The sequence below is a fragment of the Phacochoerus africanus genome, chromosome 15, assembly GCF_016906955.1.
Source record: "Phacochoerus africanus isolate WHEZ1 chromosome 15, ROS_Pafr_v1, whole genome shotgun sequence".
NCBI lineage: Eukaryota > Metazoa > Chordata > Mammalia > Artiodactyla > Suidae > Phacochoerus > Phacochoerus africanus.
Window position 1 is genome coordinate 6,841,695 of NC_062558.1, and position 25,704 is coordinate 6,867,398.

At 38.8% G+C, this 25,704-nt stretch overlaps 1 protein-coding gene across 6 annotated transcripts in view; it reads left to right on the forward strand.

Annotated features, from left to right (window-relative positions):
* The window catches only part of PPP3CC (protein phosphatase 3 catalytic subunit gamma), an 87,843-nt gene that overhangs the window by 13,576 nt on the left and 48,563 nt on the right, over nucleotides 1-25,704 (forward strand). For all 6 annotated transcript variants that reach the window (XR_007132215.1, XR_007132216.1, XM_047760776.1 and 3 more), the window contains exons 2-3: nucleotides 21,376-21,573; nucleotides 21,915-22,039. Coding sequence is in view for 4 of the 6 variants with exons in the window: in XM_047760776.1 (XP_047616732.1) it covers nucleotides 21,376-21,573; nucleotides 21,915-22,039 (323 nt within the window). In the remaining 2 variants the exon portion in view is untranslated. The remainder of the gene's footprint in view (nucleotides 1-21,375; nucleotides 21,574-21,914; nucleotides 22,040-25,704) is intronic.

Here is a 25,704-nt window from a genome sequence, read left to right on the forward strand (position 1 = left end):
GCTTTAGTCATAATAGCCAAAACCAGGAAATACTCAACAGGTAAATGGGTAACCATAATACAGTATATCCTCACAGTAGAGTACCACCCACCCAGCAATAAAAAGATACAAACTACTGATATATGCAGCAGCACAGGTGAATCACAAAACCATTGCGCTTATGAAAAATACCAGACTTGACAGATCATTAAATGCTGGGCAGATCATTCATATAAAACTAGAAAGTGGAGTTCCCATCCTGGCTCATTGGAAATGAATCTGACTAGCATCCATGGGGACGCAGGTTCGATCCCTGGCCTCGTTCAGTGGGTTAAGGATCTGGTGTTGCCCTGAGCTGTGGTGTAGGTCACCGATATGGCTTGGATCCCACGTTATTGTGGCTGTAGTGTAGGCCAGCAGCTATAGCTCCAATTCGACCCCTAGCCTGGGAACCTCCATATGCTGCACATGCAGCCCTAAAAATACAAAAAGACAAACAAAACTAGAAAGTGCAGGTTTATCTGTAGTGACAGAAAGCAAATCAGTGTTTGCTTGGTGCTGGAGGCAGAGGCCAGGATCTTTGGGGCAAGGGAAATGTTTTATGTCATGATTGTGGTGTGGTTTAATAGAGATATGTCAAAAATTTATCACATTATACACTTTTGCGGATGTATTTTATTGTACCTAAATACCCCTCAATATAGCTTATTTTTCAAAAAGAAGTTATGGAAGCTATACTCCATAGTGCAGATGATTTACTTTGGCTAAAACGAGATTGCAGGTTAATAGGCTACTACAAAATTGAATTGAAAGCTGAAAAGAAGGAAATAAATGAAATGGAGACATCCTTTGAACTAGGGATTAGTAGTTTACTTTAGAAGGATACAATTTACTTTGAAATATGGCCTGGAGGTGAAATGCCTCCTTTTAAAAGTATGCTTTAAGGGTAAAATTTTTGCACTTTATTGTCAGTTTTAATATGTGGGGGTATTTTTAGTCTTTTTTTTTTTTTTGTGGTTGCAGTCACAGCATGCAGAACTTCCTGGGCCAAAGTTCGAACCTGAGCCACAGCAGTAACCAGAACCATAGCAGTGACAATGCCAGATCCTTAACCTGCTGAGCCACCAGGGAAGTCCATTTTTTTTTTTTTTTTTAGTCCTCTTTTATACTTACTAAATAACTGTAGATCACATATAAAGACAAAAATAAAAATGAACAAAGGATATAATGTTTGTAAATATTTATAAATGAATAAATTCAAGTGGCCAATACACGTGAACTTATATATGAATAGATATTTGTTGCCACATTAGTCATAATAGCAAAAATAAAAATAAATAAGAATAACTGCAATGTTTAATAATAACAGATTAGTTAGATGAATTTTATTATTTCCATGATGCAGACTCTGAGAATTATATTGTAGAAGAATATTTGTTGGTATGAGAAAGTTTTAGGAGTTTAATACAGAATTCAAAAGACAGATTACAAGATTATATAAACTGATTATAAAATAATATATTTAAATATTAAAAACATTAAGATACACACCAAAATTTTGACAGTGGTTGTTATCTTTGGTTGATGGCATTCCAAGAGATTTTTGGTTTTGTTTTTGTAGTAGTTACTGTTTTTTGTGCTCTTTAGTTTTTAAATAATTCTTTTTTATTGAAATATAGTTCATTTACAATATTGTTTTAGTTTCAGGTGTACAGCAGAGATTCAGATGTATATATATATATTGATATATATATATCTATATTTACAGATTATTTTCCATTATGGGTTATTACAAGATATTGACTATAGTTCCCTGTGCTATAACAATAAATCCTTGTTTCTTATCTATTTTACATATAGTAGTTTGTATCTGTTATTAAAAAATTCTTTTCTTGGAGTTCCCGTCGTGGCGCAGTGGTTAACGAATCCGACTAGGAACCATGAGGTTGCGGGTTCGGTCCCTGCCCTTGCTCAGTGGGTTAACGATCCGGCATTGCCGTGAGCTGTGGTGTAGGTCGCAGACATGGCTCGGATCCTGCATTGCTGTGGCTCTGGCATAGGCTGGCAGCTATAGCTCCGATTCGACCCCTAGCCTGGGAACCTCCATATGCCACGGGAGCCACCCAAGAAATGGCAAAAAAAAAAAAAAAATTCTTTTCCTTTTTTTTTGGGGGGGGGGCACATCCGTGGCAATATGGAGGTTTCCAGGCTAGGGGTGGAATAGGAGCTGCAGCTGCTGGCCTATGCCACAGTCACAGCAAGGCAGGATCTGAGCCGCATCTGTAACCTATACCACAGCTCAGGCAGTGGCCCTCTGAGCAAGGCCAGGGATTGAACCCATGTCCTCATGGATGCAAGTCAGGTTCATTAACCACTGAGCCACGACAGCAACTCCTCTTATTAAAAAATTATTTTGGGAGTTCTCATTGTGGCGCAGTGGAAACAAATCTGACTAGAAACCATGAGGTTGCGGGTTTGATTCCTGGCCTTGCTCAGTGGGTTAAGGATCCGGCGTTGCTGTGAGCTGTGGTGTAGGTTGCAGACACAGCTTGGATCTGGCGTTGCTGTGGCTGTGGTGTAGGCCAGTGGCTACAGCCCCGATTCGACCCCTAGCCTGGGAACCTCCATATGCGTCAGGTGTGTCCTTAAAAAGAAAAAAAAAAAATTCTTTTGCATTGAGTACATAGTATCTTTGATATAGAGAAATAAAGAGTAGTTTGAAGATTAGCAGAAGGTTGAACATTGATAATCATGAGTGTTATTGCTGTTCTTTTTATTTTTGTAAATTTTATGTTTGAGAATTTCAAAAAAGTTTTAGAATAGCTTGAAAACCTTTGCATTATTTATAGCACTGTAGGAGGCATATTTATCAAGCATAGCTCCATTTTTGAGGCTGTTTAAGGCAAATTAAAGGGTCTTTAATTTGATTTTAATAAACACATAGTATAATACAAATTTGTTAACATTGAATACTTTAGTACCCATGAGTCCCTGAGGAGTTACGGCCAGATCAGTTAATCTATGGTACTGGAACATTATGAGTTAATGTTTTTTTGGTTTTTTTGGGTTTTTTTTTTTAAAGATCTTAGATGGTCTGTAATGTACATTGTGGTGTGGTGTGGTTTGGTTTGGTTCAGTTCACTGTATCTGACTCTTAAGTTGTAATGTTTTTCTGAACATTTGGGAGCAATTTATGGTTTCTGTTTGAATTTTCACTCTTGGCTTCTGACCATTTGTTAACTAAGCTGGAAGATTTATCATTTAGGGGAACTGATCAATCAAGATGTATACCATTGTTAGATAGGTTGTGAGTGATTATCAAGCTTTGTAGTCATTTTGACCTCTACATACACTGAACCATTTTATTCTTTTTCTTAGATGATCTTTTCTTGAATCACCTGTTATGATAATGGCTAATTGCAGCATTTAAGACTCTGGAGACCACACATATGGTATCTGTAATAGACAAAACCTCAAACAAGAATTACTTTATTTACTTGTTTGTCTTTTTAGGGCCGCACCCGTGGCATAAGAATTACTTTTAAAATTGGAAATAATGTCCCATAAATCTCACGTCTATTTGGACCTTCTTTTGGTAACCAAGTCTTTTTTTCCCCTTTAATTTGAATTGGGATTATTCACCTTTGTCAGTGTCTTTCAAACATTAGTGTCTTTCAGAATTAGTCCTGCATTTGGTGTTTTTTTTTGTGATAAAGATCTTGGCAGTACTAAGAATAAAGGGCAGGGTGTTTATTGATGGTCTAGAATCTTGAACCAGCAGAGAGAGATTCTTTATTTGCTAATAGCTTAGCAAATAAAGGGCAGGCCGTGCAAAGTGCGTGGTAATCAGTGGCTTCTGGCATCTGGGAACTTGTGTTCTGTTGATCTTGGATGTAAAAGGTCTATTCGCATTGTCTTTTGCTTTTGGACCAAAACAGTTGTGGAAATCCTAACTCAGATAGTGTCTGTCCAGAGCAACGATGTTAGTAACAGACATTATTTATTCTCTGTAGTATTAGTAGTTATAAGTACATGATACAGGAGTTCCTGTCCTGGCTCAGTGGTTAACGAATCTGACAAGGAACCATGAGGTTGCAGGTTCGATCCCTGGCCTTGCTCAGTGGGTTAAGGATCCAGTGTTGCTGTGAGCTGTGGTGTAGGTTGCAGACATGGCTCAGATTCCGAGTTACTGTGGCTCTGGCGTAGGGCGATTGGACCCCTAGCCTTGGAACCTCCATATGCCGCAGGAGCGGCCCTAGAAAAGGCAAAAAGACAAAAAACAAAAACAAAAAAAAAACAACAACAAGTACATGATACATACCTTTACAGAGGTTCTTTTGACATGTTTCCTCGAGGCTCAATTCTTGATCTTTAGATTGTGGCTGGGAACTTTAGGTGAATGTAAGCAAGAAGCAGAAACTGCTTTTGGATGTTGAGTCTATAGACTTCAGTTATTTTATTATATTAACCAGCCTTATCAGAATGGAAGAGAGTGGAATCTAGTATTAAATTACACAATTAGTTTTATAAGGAGTCAGTTGTTGATTATTCTGGAAGTAAGAATATATTATGAACAGAAAGGACGCTGACAAATCTCCAGGCCTTTGATTTATCCTATAACATGTATTTCACCAATACAAGCTTATTTAAACCTAGAGATAAAATCTTTTTGTAGGCAGCTACTGTGTCAATCTTTGCATATAAATGTGTCTTTAACCTGAAAGATACAGAAACATTGAAGCATATTTACTTTTAACACATTTTACATGATTTTACATTTAACGCATTTTACATGACTAACTTAGAAAGGCTGAACTCTTTGTCATATATATATATATATTTTTTTTTTTTTCTTTTTTGGCCACACCACAGAATGCTGAAGTTCCAGGTCAGGGATTGAACCCAAACCACTGCAGTGACAACACCAAATCCTAAAGTACTAGGCCACTGGGGAACTCCCAGATTTTTTTTTCTTTTAAGCCAATTTTAATAAAGCAAAGAGCTTTCACAATAGTTTCAATTTAATTAGAAGTTGGAGAATGCCAAACAGAGCTAATAATTTCTGTAATCCTTCAAAAATCTTTTTAATAAGGTAAAGGATCAAATCTTTGTGTTACTTAATGATCATTTAGTATAAACGCAAAGATATTGTAGTTGTGAGCTGATGTAAGCCTGATTTCTTCATAAATGTTCTTATTATTCTGGGGTTTGGGAAGTTTTTCAGGGAGGCAGTTTTAGAATTTAAATTGCGTTTGGAAGCCTCCTCATATTAAAGAATGCAGTCCATTGAATATTCAGAATTCTGTTTCCTATTTTGTTATAAGGTGCCTCTCAAACAATCTTGTTCACGTTAAAAGTTCCCCAGAAGGCCATTTGTAATTCAGTTTTTTTCCTTGGTGAAATTCTACCATTATTGAGTATATTCGTTATCTGAAAATGTAGAGGAAGCAGATAGAGGAGGCACAGAGGAAACAGATTCAGACTGAGAAAAGTCCATGTGACCTGCAATGATTGTTAAGGATGGCACTTTTTTTTTTTTTTTGCTTTTTAGGGCCACACCTGCAGCATATGGAGGTTCCCAGGCCAAGGGGTCTAATCAGAGCTATAGGTGCCAGCCTACGCCACAGCCACAGCAACATGGGATCCGAGCCGCATCTGCAGTCTACATCATAGACTTAACCCCCCGAGGAAGGCCAGGGATCAAACCCACAATCTAATGGTTCCTAGTCAGATTCGTTTCCGCTGTGCCACAACAGGAACTCCAAGGATGGCACTTTTTGCAACCACATATCTCCAGAAGACATGAAGTGACATCAAAGATAAGCTATCATCAGTTGAGAGAGCTGACCAGAGCCTTGGCTCTAGGCAGACAGAACTGAGCAAAACACTTCTCAGGAAAGTCCTTAGGAAGTTTTAGAAAAATCGACCCAGTGCAGTTTGTCTAAAGGTACTGGTCTAATGGGACCTGAACCTGTCAGACTTTGGGGCTGGCTGGAAGATAGACTTATTAAGTTCTTGTCTGTCCTCTACCTGTGGACTTCCTCTTATAGATAAATGACACTTAAGATACCAACAGATGATAGGAGTGCTATTAATTAGGTAGAAGTCAAATTTCTCTCTCAAACAGTACAATATGATAAGACTGAAAGTCAGAGGGCCCAAATATTACATTGATCCTGAAGTACACAGCAAAATTATTAAAGCTCAGGTAAAGTCACTTTTGTAGACAGAGTACCCCTGAGCAGGTGGAAGTCAAGTGGTCTCAAATATGCCCGCTGTTACAAATTTATGGGTCTCCAAAGAAACAAGGTCAGCTAAAGGATTTACTTGTAGTTAAAGAAAAAAAAAGTTAGGTTTATTTAACTTGTTGCAATAAGCAGAGAGAACCAGAGGAACTAGGGACCTTTTCCATAGGGCAGGCAGTTAGGAAAAACTCCATTTTGGATGCTGTTGGACGAGGGACTAGTGCTCTATTTTAGAGTGGAAGTTTGTAATCTGGACAAGGACTAGTTAGAATTTGTAAACTTGATTACTTGCTAGAACTCATGAAGTCCTACTTTTATTTTTATTTATATATTTTTTGTCTTTTTGCTATTTCTTGGGCCACTCTCGCAGCATATGGAGGTTCCCAGGCTAGGGGTCGAATTGGAGTCATAGCCACCGCCTAGCCACAGCCACAGCAACGCGGGATCCAAGCCGAGTCTGCGACCTAGACCACAGCTCACGGCAACGCCAGATCCCCAACCCACTGAGCAAGACCAGGGATCGAACCTGCAACCTCATTGTTCCTAGTTGGATTCGTTAACCACTAAGCCACGACGGGAACTCCATGAAGTTCTACTTTTAAATCAGATCTAGTATCTATGCAGAGGTATTGTTAAATTGGTCTGCCTGAGGTCTTATCTTGGAACATATGGATCTGAAGGCTTAGGTGTTAAAAAAGAGTTGATGGCCCGTGATGCATGTTGTGGTTTAGTTTGGTTCAGTTTATCTCTTTTATGAATCATAGTACAGTTATAAGTTGTGACTTCTGTTTTGATTCTAATAGGCAGGTCGTATTAGTTTGTGTATTATAAAAATGTATCTATAATTGTTGAAACGGCTTAGGAAAAACCTTTGACTTTGAGAATTCAGTATTAGTTTTCTATTGCCTTGTAACAGATTGCTACATACTTAATGGCTTAAAATAATGCCCATTTTTTATTTAGTTCATAGTTCTTGGATCAGAAATATATTCATGGCATTGGAGTTCCCGTCGTGACTCAGTGGTTAACGAATCCAACTAGGAGCCATGAGGTTGCGGGTTCGATCCCTGGCCTTGCTCAGTGGGTTAGGGATCCGGCGTTGCCATGAGCTGTGGCGTAGGTTGCAGACGCGGCTGGGATCCTGCGTTGCTGTGGCTCTGGCGTAGGCCGGCACCTATAGCTCCGATTAGACCCCGTGGCCTGGGAACCTCCATGTGCCATGGGAGCAGTCCTAGAAATGGCAAAAAAGACCAAAAAAAAAAAAAATCTGCTAGTGGAGACCTCTACATCCTCCTCTCCTCTTTTCTCTTGGCCTCCTATACCGACTATAATCCTAAAATGTCTCCTCTAAAGTGCAGACTGATATTGGGCCTCAGTGCAATATTTCTCTGCTGAAATACTGATAGTTTTTTGTTTTTATTAATTTCATAAAAACATCTGGATCTTATCATTTTCAGTGCTGTGCTTTTTCACTGAGTGTCTGAGATGGTCTTCTCTTTCCCTTGCCATGTAGAATTTTTGTCTTTTTTTTAACTGATGGTCCCAACAGCCCATTCATTGGCGCATCACTTACTCTTGAACGAGGTGAATTATACCTGGGCTAAGATTCCTCAAAGCCTCGCTTAGCTGGGGTTATTGACTAGCTACTCTGTTGGAGGACAAGGATTCCAAGAGACCAAGGCAGAAACTGAAAGTCATTTTTCCTGAAGTTTGTTGGTTAAAGCAAATCACTAAGGCTAGGTTGGATTCTAGGGGAAGGGAATTAGACTCCACTTCTTGATAAGTGAGGGTCGAGCTCACATTGTAGAAGAACACATGGAGTGGCAAATTTTGCTGCAGCCATTTTTGGGAAATAAAATCTGCTGCAGGAGTTCTCTGGTGGCCTAGTAATTAAGGACTCAGCGTTGTCATTGCTGTGGCCTGGGTTTGATCCCTGGCCCAGGAACTTCTACATGCCACGGGTCTGATCCAAAAAAAAAAAAAAAAATCTGCTACAGAAATGTAACAGTAAAATACCTAAAGTTTAACTGAGATTCCAAAAAATTAGAGATTGGTTAAATAAATGATAACATATAAGTAAGTAAATTATGATATCTACCTGTGAGGAAATATTTTGTGACTTTTTTTTAAAGGTATCTCTGTGTATACTTGTGCATTAAGATATTGTCTTGGTCAAGGAATTCCCATCGTGGCGCAGTGGTTAACGAATCCGACTAGGAGCCATGAGGTTGCAGGTTCGATCCCTGCCCTTGCTCAATGGGTTAACAATCCGGCATTGCCGTGAGCTGTGGTGTAGGTTGCAGACACGGCTCGGATCCCGTGTTGCTGTGGCTCTGGCTTAGGCCGGCGGCTACAGCTTGAATTTGACCCCTAACCTGGGAATCTCCATATGCCGCGGGAGCAGCCCAAGAAATAGCAAAAAGACAAAAAAAAAAGATATTGTCTTGGTCAAAACGTTTAGGAGTTCTCTTGTGATTCAGCAGGTGAAGGATCCAGTATTATCACTGTAGCAGCTTGGGCATTGTTGTGGCTTAGTTTCCCCTGGCCCAGAAATTTCCACATGCCACAGGTCAAAACCAAAAAAACCAAATCTTTTTAGTAGCACATAGGACAATACTTAACACAAAGTAGCAGTTTGGTGAAAGTACTTGAGTGAATACCTTGAAGATATTGGTTGAGTTGCCAATCCTTCATGGTTTTTGTTGAGAGTTGTTCTGTTTCTTATTTTCATATGTATTTTAGTTAAAAGTTAATAGGTATTACATCAGGAGTTACTAGTCATTTTAAACTGGAAACCTGATATTTATTTCAAAACAAGTGTTTTTAAGGCATATGCTTTATTTATATCAATGGTTTATTTTTTGCATTTGTATCCCTTCTGTTTATTTAGAGGGACAAATTGAAGTTTTTTAACAACTGGCAAATGAGAAAATATTCAGTTTATACGACTTCTCATATAGCATCCTAACTTATTTTGAAACATTTGGGAAGATATCAACTTTAATGTTTCTCTATAAAAGGTGAATAGATATTCTCATTTTGTATTAGCTTGGAAATAGGATGACCCATTTAAAAAATGGGCTCTGATTTAAAGGTATTGTTAGAGGCATCGGCGACTTTGCTTTTTCCCACTTTTAAATAAAGTTAACAGATTCTGTTTTCAGGGAATGGCCAGAGAATATTTCTGGTCTCATATGCTCTGACACAATTTTGCTACTCTCCTTCAATAGGTAGACACTATTTCTTATTCCTTGACACACTAGGCAGGCCTCTAACTGCTCCAACCAGTTGAGTATGGTGTAAATGATACAGTGTAACTTCTAAGGCTTAAATATTAAAAGGGTACAGGTTCCTCCTGGCTTTCTGTTTATTTCTTCGAACTCCTGTAAAGAAGTTCAGCCACATGAAGAAGCCACATGCAGATATTCTCACCCAAGACCTGAGCTTAAGCCTCAGCCAATAGCCAGCAGTAATCACTGGACTACTGAGAGAGTGAGCTTTTGGGTGATTCCAGCCCTTAGACTGGTAAGTGTCCAGAGGAAGCTCCCAGACGCTTAGAGCAGAGACGAGGCAGCCCCACTGTTTCCACTGTCTGAATTCATGGTTCACAGAATCTCTGAGAGATAATAATAATAATTGTTGTTTCAAGCCATTAAATTTTTTTGGGGGTGGGGAGGGTTTGGCTGGGTCCATAGCATGTGGAAGCTCCCAGGCCAGGGATGAAACCCATACCATAGCATCCAAGCCACTGCAGTGCCAACACTGGATCCTTAATTTGCTGTTGTGTTAGTTTCTGATGTACAGCAAAGTGATTCAGTTTTACATATATTTCACATTCATATTCTTTTCCATTATGGTTTATTATAGGACATTGGATATACTTCTTTGCACTGTACAATAGGACTTTGTTGTTTATTTTACGTATGTTAGTAGCATTCCATTGTATGTATATACACCACATTTAATTTATCCATTCATCTGCCAGTGGACGTTTATGTTGTTTCTGTGTCTTGGCTATTATAAATAAGCTGCTATGAACTTTGTGGTGCATGTATCTTTTTGAATTAGTTTTCTCTGGATATATGCCCAGGAGTTGGATTGCTGGATCATATGGCAACTCTATTTTTAGTTTTTAAAGGAACCTTCATACTGTTTTACGTAGCATCTGCACCAATTTACATTCCCACCAACAGTTGTTTTTTTTTTTTTTTTAACTTTTTCCCATATCCTCTCCAGTGTTTGTTATTTCTAGACCTTTTAATGATGGCCATTCTGACCAGTGTGAGGTGATACCTCATTGTAGTTGTTTTTTTTTTTTTTTTGTCTTTTTGCCATTTCTAGGGTCTCACCCACGGCATATGGAGGTTCCCAGGCTAGGGGTCCAATCAGAGCTGTGGCCGCCGGCCTACGCCCAAGCCACAGCAACTCGGGATCCAAGCCGTGTCTTCGACCTACGCCACAGCTCATGGCAACGCCAGATCCTTAACCCACTGAGGAAGGCCAGGGATCGAACCCGAAACCTCATGGTTCCTAGTCGGATTTGTTAACCACTGAGCCACGATGGGAACTCCACCTCATTGTAGTTTTGATTTGCATTTCTGTAATAATTAGCAATGTTGAGCAGTTTTCACGTGCCTATTTGCCATCTGTATGTCTTTGGAGAAATGTCTAGGTCTTCTGCCCATTTTTTTGCCTGGGTTGTTTGGGTTTTTTGTTGTTGTTGAGTTATATGGATTGTTTGTATATTTTGGAAATTAAGCCTCTGTCGGTTGCATCATTTGCAACTATTTTCTTCCATTTTGTAGTTTGTCTTTTCATTTTGCTTATGGTTTCCTTTGCTGTGTAAAAGCTTGTATGTTTGATTAGATTCCATTTGTTTAATTTTTGCTGTATTTCTGTTGCTTTGGGAGACTGACCTAGGAAAACATTGGTACAATTTATGTCAGATAATGTTTTGCCTGTTATCTCTTCTAGGAGTTTTATGATATCATGTCTTATGTTTAAGTTGTTAAGTCATTTTGAGTTTATTTTTGTGTTTGGTGTGAAGGAGTGTTCTAACTTCATTAATTTACATGTGGCTGTCTAGCTTTCCCAGTACCACTTGCTGAAGAGACTGTGTTTTCTCCATTGTATATTCTTGCCTCCTTTGTTAAAGCTTAATTGACTACAGGTGTGTGGGTTTATTTCTGGACTCTCTATTCTATATCATTGATCCATATTCTGTTTTTGTGCTAATACCATGCTGTTTTGATTACTGTAGCTTTGTAGTATTGTCTGAAGTCTGGGTTACTAAGTTTTAATGTAATTTGTTGCACAGCAATAGATAAAATTAATACATTCAAGTTCTAGAAGTCTATAATAGGGAAATAAAGATTTGCACAAAGACTTATGAGAATGTTCACTGCAGTATTACTTATAATAGTAGATAAAAATTTTTTAAAGAAAACAGCCCTAAAAAAAAGAAAACATTTAAAATATGATGTAGTCCCCTCCAATAAAATTTTTAAAAAGATCATGATACACCCATTATTTCCCTACAGAAATTGTTTCTTATATTTTCAAAAAGAAAATTTAAAGAATTATTATAAGTCAATTCTATTATAATGGTTATCATAATTCATTGAATTATATGCTTATATAAAAATGTTTAAGAAAAAAAGGATGTATCTGTTAAAGGACATGCCCAGAATGTATAAGAACTTAACTTTTATCAGTCAATGGAAAATATATCTTGAATAAATTTTTTTTTTCTTTTTAGGGCTGCACCTGAGGCATATGGAAGTTCTCAGGCTAGGGGTTGAATCAGGGCTACAGCTGCCAGGCTACACCACAACTGCAGCTATGCAGGATCTGAGCTGCATCTGCAACCTATACCACCACTCATGGCAATGCCAGATCTTCCACCAAGGGATGCCGGGAATCAAACCCGCATCTTCAGGGATACTAGTCGGATTCATTTCCACTGCACCTCAATGGAAACTCCTTGAATGAGTTTTTAAATAGATGAAAGAATTGATTGATTAGGCATGTCAAAAGAAGATAGCCAGATGGCCAATAAACAAGTGGAAAGGGGCTCAGTATCACTACTCACCAGGAAAGTATAAATTAGAACCACAAAGAGATACAAGTAGACTCTCAGTATAATGGGATAAAATTTAAAAGATGACCAATACTAAGTGTTGACAAGGAGTAATTGGAACCCTCACACCTCACTAATGTGAGTAAAGTGGTATAAGCTTTTGGTGAACTGTTTGACAATACCCGTGCCTCCCCCTAACCCTGCAGTCCTAGTCCTGGGTACATACCCAAGAGAAAGGAGGGCTTACACCCACCATAAGATAGGCAGAAGAGGAGTTCCCGTTCTGGCGCAGTGGTTAACGAATCCGACTAGGAACCATGAGGTTGCGGGTTCGGTCCCTGCCCTTGCTCAGTGGGTTAACGATCTGGCGTTGCCGTGAGCTGTGGTATAGGTTGCAGACGCGGCTCGGATCCCGCGTGGCTGTAGCTCTGGCGTAGGCCGGTGGCTACAGCTCCGATTAGACCCCTGGCCTGGGAACCTCCATATGCCGCCGGAGCGGCCCAAGAAATAGCAACAACAACAACAAAGACAAAAAAAAAAAAAAAGATAGGCAGAAGAATGTTCACAGCAGTGTTATTTATAGTAGCTCAGAATTGGAAAGCTTATCTATTAACATGTTTTGCTGCCCCAGCCTTATTATTAATGCAGTAGTGCTTAGCATGTAGCTATCTGCTTTTCATTTAATATGTACCGTAATGAAAATTTCTATAGAGTTTCCCCCCATTTTCTAATTTTTAAAACGTTTTCCAAATTTTTTTTTTCTTTTTGTCTTTTGTCTTTTGAGGGGCACACCCACGGCATATGGAGGTTCCCAGGCGAGGGGTCCAATCAGAGCTGTTGCCACCAGCCTACACCACAGCCACAGCAAAGCCAGATCCAAGTCACGTCTGCGACCTACACCATAGCTCATGCGCCACGACGGGAACTCCCTCCAAAATGTTTTACAAGTTTTTTAAGGAAAAACTTTTTTCCTTAAATCAGTTCAATTTTAGAACACCAAAAGAAAGAATTTGTTGTAGTTCTCTTTGTGGTGTAACGGAAACAAATCCCACTAGGAACCATGAGGTTGAGGGTTCGATCCCTGGCCTCAGTCAGTGGGTTAAAGATCTGGCATTGCTGTGAGCTGTGAAGTAGGTTGCAGACATGGCTTGAATCCTGCGTTGCTATGGCTGTGGTGTAGGCCAGCAGCTGTAAGCTCTGATTTGACCCCCTAGCCTGGAAACCTTCATATGCTGCAGATGCGGCCCTAAAAAGCAAAAAAAAAAAAGGAAGAATTTGAAATTTGATGCACAGATTGCCTAGGGCATAAATTATAAAAATGACAACTTTTTGGTCTGCATTCAACCCAAATATTCTTGAGTTTCGTTAATTTTTGTTCTAGCTGCACTTGCAGCATATGAAAATTATTGGGCCAAGGATCAAATTGGAGCTGCAGCTGTGACCTGTGCCATAGCTGTGGCAATGCTGGATCCTCAGTCCACTGTACCAGGCCAGGGATCTAACTCTTGCTGCCACAGAGACAACACCAGATCCTTAACCCATAGTACCGCAGTGGGAACTCTGAGTTTTGTTAATTTTTAACTGCTTTTAGAATCTTACACATGAATTTACCTATTTGAATAGTGCGTTTATTTATTTATTTATTTATTTATTTTTGTCTTTTGTCTTTTGTTGTTGTCGTTGTTGTTGCTATTTCTTGGGCCGCTCCCGCGGCATATGGAGGTTCCCAGGCTAGGGGTTGAATCGGAGCTGTAGCCACCGGCCTACGCCAGAGCCACAGCAACGCGGGATCCGAGCCGCGTCTGCAACCTACACCACAGCTCACGGCAACGCCGGATCGTTAACCTACTGAGCAAGGGCAGGGACCGAACCCGCAACCTCATGGTTCCTAGTCGGATTCGTTAACCACTGCGCCACGACGGGAACTCCGAGCAGTGCTTTTTAATGTGCATCTGAGGATCTTGTTAAAATGCAGATTCTGTTTCAGTAGATCTGAGCCAGGGCTATATATTCTGCATTTCTAACAGGCTTCTGGGTGATTTTTCTATTTTTTGATCCTCCAGACTACACTTTAAGTAGGAGAGAACTTTAGGATGAAAGGTTGAGCAGGAGTCTACCATGTCCGAAATGAAAATTTGGTGGCGTAACTGCAGAATTCAACAGTTTTATCTGGCTCAGACTGTTTCTATATGTCTTAACAATGAGAGTACATGTAATATATACCTCAGAGTACTCTGTTGATATTAATGAAGAGGAGTTCCTATCATGGCTCAATGGTAAACAAACCTGGCTAGCATTGGTGTGAATGCGGGTTCCATCCCTGGCCTCGCTCAGTGGGTTAAGGATCCAGTGTTAGTGTGAGCTGTGGTGTAGGTTGCAGACACAGCTTGGATCCTGCATTGCTGTGGCTGTGGCATAGGTCAGTGACTACAGCTCCGATTTGACCCCTAGCCTGGGAACCTCCATATGCCATGGGTGTGGCCTAAAAAGACCAAAAAAAAAAAAAAATTGATGAAGAACCAGATCGCTTCTGCCAGACGGTGTTTAGGGAAGAGGTTTGGTTTGGTTTGGTTTGGTTTAGATAAAATGGTTGGGGAAGAGATTTCTGAAGAGTTAACATTTGAGCAGAGAATTGACAAACTTTAGACTGAGAAAAAAATAAAAGATTTAAATAAATTCAGAAATGAAGAGAAGGTGGTACAACTGATACCAAAGGAATACAGAGGATCTTGAGACTACTGTGAACAGCTATACACTACAAATGGATAACCCAGAAGAAATGAATGAACTGCTAGAAACATACAATCTACCAAGACTGAATTATAAAGAAGTAGAAAAATCTGAACAGACCAATAATAAATAAGGAGATTGAATCAGTGGTCTAAAACCATCCAAGTAGATGTTAAGTAGGCTGTGGGATTAAAGAGTCTAGAGTTCAAAGGAGAGTTTAGGCTCATCAGTTTTTAGAAGATTTAGGATGAAACTCTTGGCTGTAGTTGTATTTGTACAAACACCTCTCTATAATGTTGTGTTAAAAATCATGTTAATTGCAAAATAAAGTCATTTTTACAATTCTTAGTTTCATTTTTAAAGATAAAAATGCTAAATTATTTCCCCCCGGTATTTACTGTGAATGTTTATTTATTTATTTTTTTAGGGCCGCACCCACAGCATATGGAGGTTCCCAGGCTAGGGGTCAAATCGGAGCTGTAGCCACTGGCCTATGCCACAACCACAGCAATGCAGGATCCAAGCTGTGTCTGCAACCTACACCACAGCTCACACTAACACTGGATCCTTAACCCACTGAGCGAGGCCAGGGATGGAACCCGCAACCCCATGGTTCCTAGTCAGATCCAACCTACGTCCTCATGGATGCTAGTCCTCATGGATGCTAGTCAGATTCATTTCCACTGAGCCACAACGGGAACTCCTTGTTTTGAGACTCTTTAATCCGTTTGTTAACCCTTTCTTGTTGGTTAGGATTGTAGTTTATAAAATAAAAGGCCTACGTTGAATATGAAGGAACCACTCCAAGTGACCATATGAAATAACCAATAAAGCAGTAACTTGAGCACTGACACTACTGACATTTTTATTCTTTCATTTAAAAATGCCTAATTTGGTTAGTGTAATTTTTTTGAACAAATTAAATGTCTGAAATCACTTTTTAGCTTTGTAATCACTGAGTATCTTTTCTTTGAAATTTGAAATATTGTTCTGAGAAATGGTTTGGAAAGAGGACAGCTTTATGAATGGAATATTTAAAATGGCAATACATAGCCACAGAAATAAAGAAGGGAAACTTCCTTGAGTGGTGGTGTGTGGTTTATTTATAATCTGAAAGGATGCAAGAGCCAAACCTCTAGGTACTTCATAGTTTAAATCTTGGATTAGTTGTTAGAAGCTTCAACTTTAGAGTCCAAGTGTTTAGGTTGCATTTTTTATTAGTGAAGTCCTGTGTTCCCTTAAAGACAGTTTGAAATGAACTTGTCAGAGATTTGGGTTTAGAAAAAGAGTTATCCACTGTGAAGTGAGTAGTGAAGCCAGCTGAACATTATCTTTTGTATACATTAGACATAATAAAATCTCCAAACTAGTGCTTGAAGACATATGTATACATAGTAGTCATATTATATATAGTATTTAATTCCAGTCTTTTTTTTTTTGTCTTTTTGTCTTTTTGCTATTTCTTGGACCGCTCCGGCAGCATATGGAGATTCCCAGGCTAGGGGTCGAATCAGAGCTGTAGCCACCAGCCTACACCAGAGCCACAGCAACTCGGGATCCGAGCCGCATCTGCAGCCTACACCACAGCTCACAGCAACACCGGATCGTTAACCCACTGAGCAAGGGCAGGGACCAAACCCACAACCTCATGGTTCCTAGTCGAATTCGTTAACCACTGCGCCACGACGGGAACTCCTAACTCCAGTCTTATCCTTGTTCTCCTAAGTCCATATTTATCCAAACTAGTGTTACTCAAAAGTGTGGTCTGTGGATCAGTGTTAGTCCCTGAATTGTTACTAACTGAAATAAATACGGAGATTGAGCATTTAAAAACTTTCATAGCAGTTTGACATTAGTACAACATCTATGCATGTGATCATTTTTCTAGTTATTTATTTTTATTGCATTTTACAAAGTATGATTTTCCACATTTTGGTGCTCGGATGGGGAGAGGTTTCCACAGGTAGTTTACAAAGCACTACTCTACATCATCTTTTTTCACTCAGAAATTCTAAACTCCTCGTATCCATGTGGCCACATAGGAGCTGGGGGAAAGGACATGAGGATCAGTAAACTATGATACTGTATTTTAACTGGTGATGAGAGCGCTGATTATCTGTTTGTTTGTGTTTTTACTTAGAATTCCCTTTAACCATTTTCCTTTAACACCAGTTTTAGTGTGCGCAAAAGTCACCTTGGGCACCTGTGCGGATGAAAATGCCAGTGTGGATCTCCAAAGGTCCTGATTCCACAAGTCTGAGGCCCAAGAATTGGAATCAGTTGATTCTGATTCATGTTGTTCCTGGATAGGTTGTTTAAATCAGGATACTTGAGGGTAAAAGGAAGCACTATAATAATTACATCAGGACAAAGAAAATAAACTGGGTTACAGATGGTCACTGTATATCCAGGGCGTATTTTTTTAAATGGAGGTTTAAAGTTTAACTGGAAAGTTTCTACTATTTCCTTTCATTAACAAACATAGCTAGATTTCCTTTCATCTTCTCAGGGCTGTTGCTGTTCCCACTATTGTGAATCAACCTCCACTGTAGTGTTTATAGAACTATCCCGTAAAAGAAGGGAAGTAGAATTCAGGGCGTATAAACGTAGCGAGGGATAACTTGAAGGGAGATAGGACCCACTCCTTTAAAGCTAAGGCTTCTCTTTTCCTGATTTGAAGGATATTGATTTTAAAAATAACTCTTACTGAAAAACTTGGGACTCTTCTAGAACTTTATGTCACGCATGTTGTCCCAAGTCAATCTTAATTCCACTTAGTGTTCCTGCCTCAGCTGCATCCCATTTCTCTTGCTTTTGCTTTCATCTAAGTGACTTGTTTACTTGTTTTTGATTTTTAAATAGCAACTGAAGCATTCTACCGAAAGAAATAATATCTTTCTAAATTACTTCCTCAGGAGCTCTTTAGATTATTGTCACCTCTACTTACGTAACTTTTATGATATGTATGAAAAATGGATTTCCTATTTTGTAAAGTGTTCTCAGATTACAACTAACACTGGAGGAAACATTTTTATTAGTAACTAATACTATAGCTGGTAGAAATTGAATAATATCTGTAGATCTCTTATCTCTCATACTACTTGTTATGATACTTTTTTTGTCAGTTCCAACATATTTGATTTTGCATTATCTCACATTGTTTTTGGTTTTTGACCCATTTCTTTGACTTACAAAGTGGGCAATTAAAAACAAAGCAGGGGTTCATTTCATATCTGGCAAAGGGCTGATTAACTAGCTGGAAATTGAGAACAAGAGTTTGAAAACCAAAAGAAGATAAAATTTAGGTATGAAAGGGTAATGGTTAAATCTTCCATTTTTGGAAATGGAAAAAAAATTATTTTTTTGGATTAAGATTTTAGAGGACCTTGGCGGTTCTCTGAAATCATCTCTAAGAAATTAGATTGAATGTAGCTCTTGATTGAGCCTCACATAAATTTCTGTAAAGAAAGTTTCTCTAAGGCTTATACTCTTAGTTTTAGTAATTCTTTCTACTTTTTTATTACAGGGATTTTTAAACATTACAACAGTGGAGAAAACAGTATTACAAACTTCAAGTAAACATCACTCACCTTCAACAGTTAACTTATTACCAGTTTTTTTCATCTATACTACTGTCCTCCCATTATTTTGAAGCAAATCCTAAATAGCATAAACTTTTGTCTGAAAATATTTCGTAGAATCTCTACATTTTTATTGCTTAACACAGCCATAGTGCCAGTACCATTAGTATTTTAGTAAAAGTGTAAGTAAACTTGTTCAGGACTAACCTTCACTGTGTCTTATAGACCCACCAGACCAATAATTAAAAGATTCATCATAATATTTTATTTTTGTTTTATTTTTATTTTTACTTTTTAAACTGTACTTGTAACATACAGAAGTTCCTAGGGCCAGGGATTGAACCTGAGCAACAGCAGTGACAACACTGAATTCTTAAAACTTCTAGACCACCAGGCAACTCCATATTTTTGGTTTATTTTAGATGTAGATTATCCTATTAAAATAGTATATTGATATTCCATGTGAATTACATAAATTAAGACTAATTTGTCCTTCAAATTGAGGTCTTTTCGAGAGTGAAAGAAGGATACTATTAAGTTATGCTAGGAGAGAAGTTGAAATATCTAGTACTGGGGTGTCTTGAGTAAACTGGCGTCTATATCATCCCCTATCTCAGGGTAATATTGGCTGTTTGGATAGCTACTATGATTTTTTTTCAATTGGCTTTGAATAGTCAAAATGTGTCAATCATAGCTAAGAGCATTGTGAAACTTACCATAGGACTTTCTTTACCTGGAAATAATACAGAATGATATATGGCTAGGTCAAATCAACAATTTTTTAAGTGTCTAGTTTTCAACTTTTTTTTTTTTTTTTTGCTACACCTATGGCATATAGGAATTCCCAGGTCAGGGATCAAACCTGCACCACAGGAGTTCCTGCCTTGGCGTGGTAGAGCGGAAACGAATCTGACTAGGAACCGTCAGGTTGCAGATTTGACCCCTGGCCTTGCCCAATGGGTTAAGGATCCAGCGTTGCTATGAGCTGTGGTGTAGGTTGCAGACACGGCTTGGATCTGATGTTGCTGTGGCTGTGGTGTAGGACAGCAGCTGTAGCTCCAATTGGACCCCTGGCCTGGGAACATCCATATGCCATGGGTGCAGCCCTAAAAAGCAAGAACAAAACAACACAAAAACCCTGCACCACAGCAGTGACCCAAGCCACAGCAGTGACAATGCCAAATCCTTAACCCACTGAGCCACTAGAGAAGTCCCTCAGTTTGGTTTTTTTGTTTGTTTGTTTTTGGTCTTTTGTCTTTTTAGGGCTGCACCCATGACATATGGAGGTTTCCATGCTAGGGGTTGAATCAAAGCTGTAGCTGCCAGCCTATGCCACAGCCACAGCAACACCAGATTCCAGCCACGTCTTCGACCTACACCACAGCTCACGGCAACACCGGATCCTAAACCTGCTGAGCAAGGCCAGGGATTGAACCCACATCCTCATGGATGCTAGTCGAGAACTCCCTCAACATGGTTCTTAATAACACTTCCATAAAGCTAGAGATGGAATCACCAGACATAAATAACAAAATAAACCCCTCCTTTAAAATTTATGGTTTATAGACTTATGGCTATTAGATCACAGGGAATCTAAAGTAGACTACAGGGAATGCCTGATGGCTCAGTGGGTTAAGGATTTGGCATTGTCACTGCTGTGGCTCGAATCATGGCTGTGCCTCGGGTTCAATCCCTGGCCCACGAACTTCATGCCGTAGGTGCGGCCAAAAAGTAAATAAATAAAGTAGACTACTTTTGAGGTAGGTAAGCAAAGAGATGGCAGCCAGTTTTAAAATATCAAAAAAATTTTTCTGTTGAAGTTGCTAATTTACCATGTTATGTATAAACTTTATATCCATTATAAACTGAAATTAGTTGTTAGCTTTTCCAGATTAGGAAATACAACTAGACCTCCTGTATCTGTTCTTCTCAAGTTTTTGCTCTATTACTATAGTAAGTTATTCTCTGGAAGAGCTCCATCCTGTTAGTGGTATTCCTGTTATCAGTAATATTTTAAGCAACTACTTTTTAATAATAATAATATATACATACATACATAAAAACGTCTATGGGAATTCCCATTGTGGCTCAGTGTTCATGAACCCAACTGATATTCATGAGGATGCAGCTTCAATCCCTGGACTTGTTCAGTGGGTTAAGGATCCAGTGTTGCCATGAGCTGTGGTATAGGTCGCAGGTGCAGCTTGGATCTGGCATTGCTGTGGCTGTGGTATAAGCCTGGAAACTTCTATATGCTGCAAACAAACAAAAACACCTATGATTCCCCTGATCAGGTACTGAGGTCAAACTTCCAAGACATGGTTTCATTAGGTCTGCTCTTTGGAAGAAATAAATGCCCATTTAGCGTTGTGTTTTCTTTTCCTTAATTTTTTAAAACCATAGTTTCATTTCTAACACCTTTTCCATAGATGAAAGATACTCATATCGTCTAGTCCTCGTCTCACTCTTAGCTTATTTGCTGAACAACACCTAGTCTTTCATGTTTATATGTAAAACATTATAGTTTATACACATGCATATATCTTTTAAATACCTTTGACTTAACTGTGGCCTTTAGAAAATTAGAATTGATCATCTATAATATATAGTAATTTAGATTATTTTTTCCCCTTGTGGTTCTGGTGCTGTGGATGTGAAATCATGGTGATGTATTAGGTTTTATTTGTTACATAAAAGAAATGTGTTTATGGTTATTCTCTATACCATTAACTGTTTAAATTGTTTTTCTCTCTCCTCCCAGCTGTCCCCTTTCCTCCAACCCAGCGGCTTACTTTGAAGGAAGTATTCGAGAATGGAAAACCTAAAATAGATGTTTTGAAAAACCATTTGGTGAAGGAAGGGCGACTGGAAGAGGAAGTAGCCTTAAAGATAATCAATGATGGGGCTGCCATCCTGAGACAAGAGAAGACTATGATAGAAGTAGATGCTCCAATCACTGGTATGAGAAGTATTTGCATGGTGGTACTTAGATTTGAGCTAATTTGAGAAATGACTACAAATAACCAACTAAAATGTGTGATGATTATTCTGGGAATTGCAAGCAGTCTTAGAATTGTTTAGTATGTTTGTTATTAATTGAAGAAATACAATTTAAAATGTCTAATATTTCCAGTAGGACTCTTCAGTATTGGTAGATGGACTGCAGTTATTGAGCAGTCCAGTCAAAAGCTGGAATGATTTAAGTTAAAAGTTAAACTGTGGTCCTATTAGTGTAATGCCCTTTCTCTTCTAAGACATCATTTTTCACCTTACCCACCCTATGTCCTTTTTTTTCCCTAGTATGTGGTGACATTCATGGACAATTCTTTGACTTGATGAAGTTGTTTGAAGTTGGAGGTTCACCTAGTAACACACGCTACCTCTTTCTGGGAGACTATGTGGACAGAGGCTATTTCAGTATAGAGGTAAAAATTAAACTACATGTGTTGGAACTATCATATTGTCTTTAAATGTTTTTTCCTTTCCATTCTTCAGTAGAAGAAATTAAAATAAGAACACTGGCAGAATTTATAAACTTTATTACTTTCAATAATTAAAGTGATAGAGACACGTTTTAATTGATATAAAAAATCTATTCGTTTTATTAACCACTAAAAATCTGGCATATAGAAGGCTTTATTAACCCAGCTTTGCAAATAAGTTAAGTATTTACTAACCTTTCCTCTTTATAGATTTTATACCGGCTGTATATAAATGACATAAATGGCTATTTACCCTAAACAGGGTTTGGATTAGCTCACCTTAATTATAAAACCATAAGCTGCTGGGCTACATTTAATACTTAGATTAACTGCCAGTGCTAAATAAGCAGACACTTAGCATATTTTAGGAATAATTTACTAAATATTATTGCATTTAGTAAATTCTTTTTTTTTTTTTTGTCTTTTGTCTTTTGTTGTTGTTGTTGTTGTTGCTATTTCTTGGGCCGCTCCCGAGGCATATGGAGGTTCCCAGGCTAGGGGTTGAATCGGAGCTGTAGCCACCGGCCTACGCCAGAGCCACAGCAACACGGGATCCGAGCCGTGTCTGCAACCTACACCACAGCTCACGGCAACGCCGGATCGTTAACCCACTGAGCAAGGGCAGGGACCGAACCGGCAACCTCATGGTTCCTAGTCGGATTCGTTAACCACTGCGCCACGACGGGAACTCCCGCATTTAGTAAATTCTTGATAAATGTTTATTGAAAGAAAAAAATGATTATGGTTAATGATGTTAATGAAAACTCACAATTTACTTTTATGTATTTTGAGAATTGTATGATGAAAGAAAAATGGTTAGAATTAAGATAAAGTATAGGCATTTATGTGCAAAAGATAAAACTATTTTAAAACCTAATGTAAGGACTTGAGTACAGTGGAACCACAGCACATTCATATTTAATAACCATTGATTCAGCTGTACATGCTTGGCAAATAAAAGAGAGGTAACTTATAAAATAGTGCAGGGAATCTAGAGGATAATGAGAGCAAAAGAATGTATGTATGTGCGACTGGGTCACTTTGCTAAAAGTAGGAAAATTGATGGAACACTGTAAACCAACCATTTTGGAAAAAATAAAAATCATTTAAAAACAAAAAATATAGTGCAGGAATCAAATTTATAACTGTGAGGAGTAAGCATGAGATGAGAAATTGAGTCTGCTTGCTGTTCTTGCAGTCTTTAGTTCTGCCTCTCCCTTGTAGTGAGGAACTCTCCTGGTACCAAGTGTGTTTCTGGAGGTTCACAAATTATTGTTCATGCAGCGTCACTCCTAAATACAAGTCAGCTGTATTACCTGATACTCAGAGAAACAGCTGTGGTTCTAAAGCTGCCAGAAAAGTAAAGGACAAGAGAAATACAGCTTACTTTTTATTTAGATAGGCAGCCTAAATTCATGACTCAGCAACATTCAGTGTCACCTTGCTAGTGTCTCAAATTCATTTAGTGTCATCTGTGAGGATGACAGAAGCTAAGAAAATAAGCTCATTTTCCCTGCTGCTCTGTAAATTCCCAAGATCTCTAAATTGGTACCTGAAAGGGGTAGAGATCATACCTACAGACAATATCATTAAAAGCTTCCCTGTATCTATTCACATACTGTTTCAACAGACAGTATGTCAAAACTATGGGTGTTTGAAAGTCACTCTGAATGCTTAGTTCTTTGAGTGTTTTAGTAGCATGAGGAGGTTTTAGAGGCTGAAGAGAAGAATACAGTACTTTTAGTTAGTCATTTTACTTAATGAGACAACTTTTAAAATTATAGTTGTAAATCATATTCTCTTCCATCATGTTCCATCACGAGAGATTGGATATAGTTCCCTATGCAGGACCTCCTTGCTTATCCACTCCAAATGCATTAGTTTGCCTCTTCTAACCCCAAACTCCCAATCCATCCCACTCACTCCCCCTTCTCCTTGGCAACCACAGGTCTTAAAACAGCTTTTAAAATGATAAATATTGTGCCAAATCATCATCTAATTAACTCACACACTTTAAAAATCATTTCAGCACATCAGTATCTTCACAATACAGACATAGTCCACAATAATTTTAAATATCTTTTTAAAAATTTATTTATTTATTTATTTATTTGTCTTTTTGCCATTTCTTGGGCCGCTCCCCCGGCATATGGAGGTGCCCAGGCTAGGGGTCTAATCAGAGCTGTAGCCACCAGCCTGCACCAGAGCCACAGCAACTCGGGATCCGAGCCGTGTCTGCAACCTACACCACAGCTCACGGCAACGCCGGATCGTTAACCCACTGAGCAACGGCAGGGATCGAACCCACAACCTCATGGTTCCTAGTCGGATTCGTTAACCACTGCGCCACGACAGGAACTCCATATGTATTTATTTTTGCTTTTTACGGGCTGCACCCATGGCATATGGATGTTCCCAGGCTAGGGGGTGGAATCAGAGCTACAGCTGTTAGCCTGCCCCACAGTTCACAGCAATGCCAGATCCCGGACCCACTGAGTGAGGCTGGGGATTGAACCCACATCCTCATCGATACTGTTTGGATTCATTTCCGCTGGCCACAACTTGAACTCCCACAACAATATTTGTATGCACATACCATATTCAGAGTATTTTGCATTACATAATTTTTCCCTCACACATCAACAAATGTTTCCTGAGTGCCAACTTTATGGTAGGCTCTGAGGATAAAATAATGAATAGGATTCATGGTCTCTAAAGGAGCTGACAATCTAATAGAAAAGATACACTTATGAATAGATTGTTCTGTATAATATGAAAATACCTATTTAATTATTAGCAATATTCTTTTTTTTGTCTTTTGTCTTTTTTGGGGCCGCACCCACGCCATATGGAGGTTCCCAAGCTAGGGGTCTAATCAGAGCTGTAGCTGCCAGCCTATGCCACAGCAATGCAAAATCTGAGCTACATCTGTGACCCACACCACAGCTCATGGCAACACCAGATCCTTAACCCACTGAGCGAGGCCAGGGATCGAACCCGCAACCCCATGGTTCCTAGTCAGATTCGCTTCTGCTGTGCCGTGACAGGAACTCCAGCAATATTCTTCATATTAGGACTGAGCACATATTTGTATTAGTATCTGACACATAGGCACTCAATGTTTGTTGATTTGATGTTAATAAATCATAGTTTGTATTTAGCTTTATCCAGTTATTTGATGTTTGGCTAACTTAGAGCATTTTTCTGGAATAGCTTAAGAGATGAATGAATCAAAACTTTAAAGTGACAATGCTAAATAGTAACTGAACTGTAGGGTATATCTCGTGTTAGTTGAAAGACACTTACTTATAAACCACTAAGATTATAGATTTTTGTAAGCTACAGCTTAGTCCAATATGATACAAATGTATACTTGAACAATAATTTTTATCAATGTCCTTGATAAATGTGTTTTGTCGAATGGAGGGAAAAAAGGTAATGGAGCCCCATTACAATTTTTTGTTATAAATAGTCATTTTGGATAGAAAAATTGGGAAATGCAGTATCTAAGAAAACAAAAACTTTTTTTTTTTTTGGTCTGTTTTTTGCCTTTTGAGGGCCACTCCCGCGACACATGGAGGTTCCCAGGCTAGAGGTTCAATCGGAGC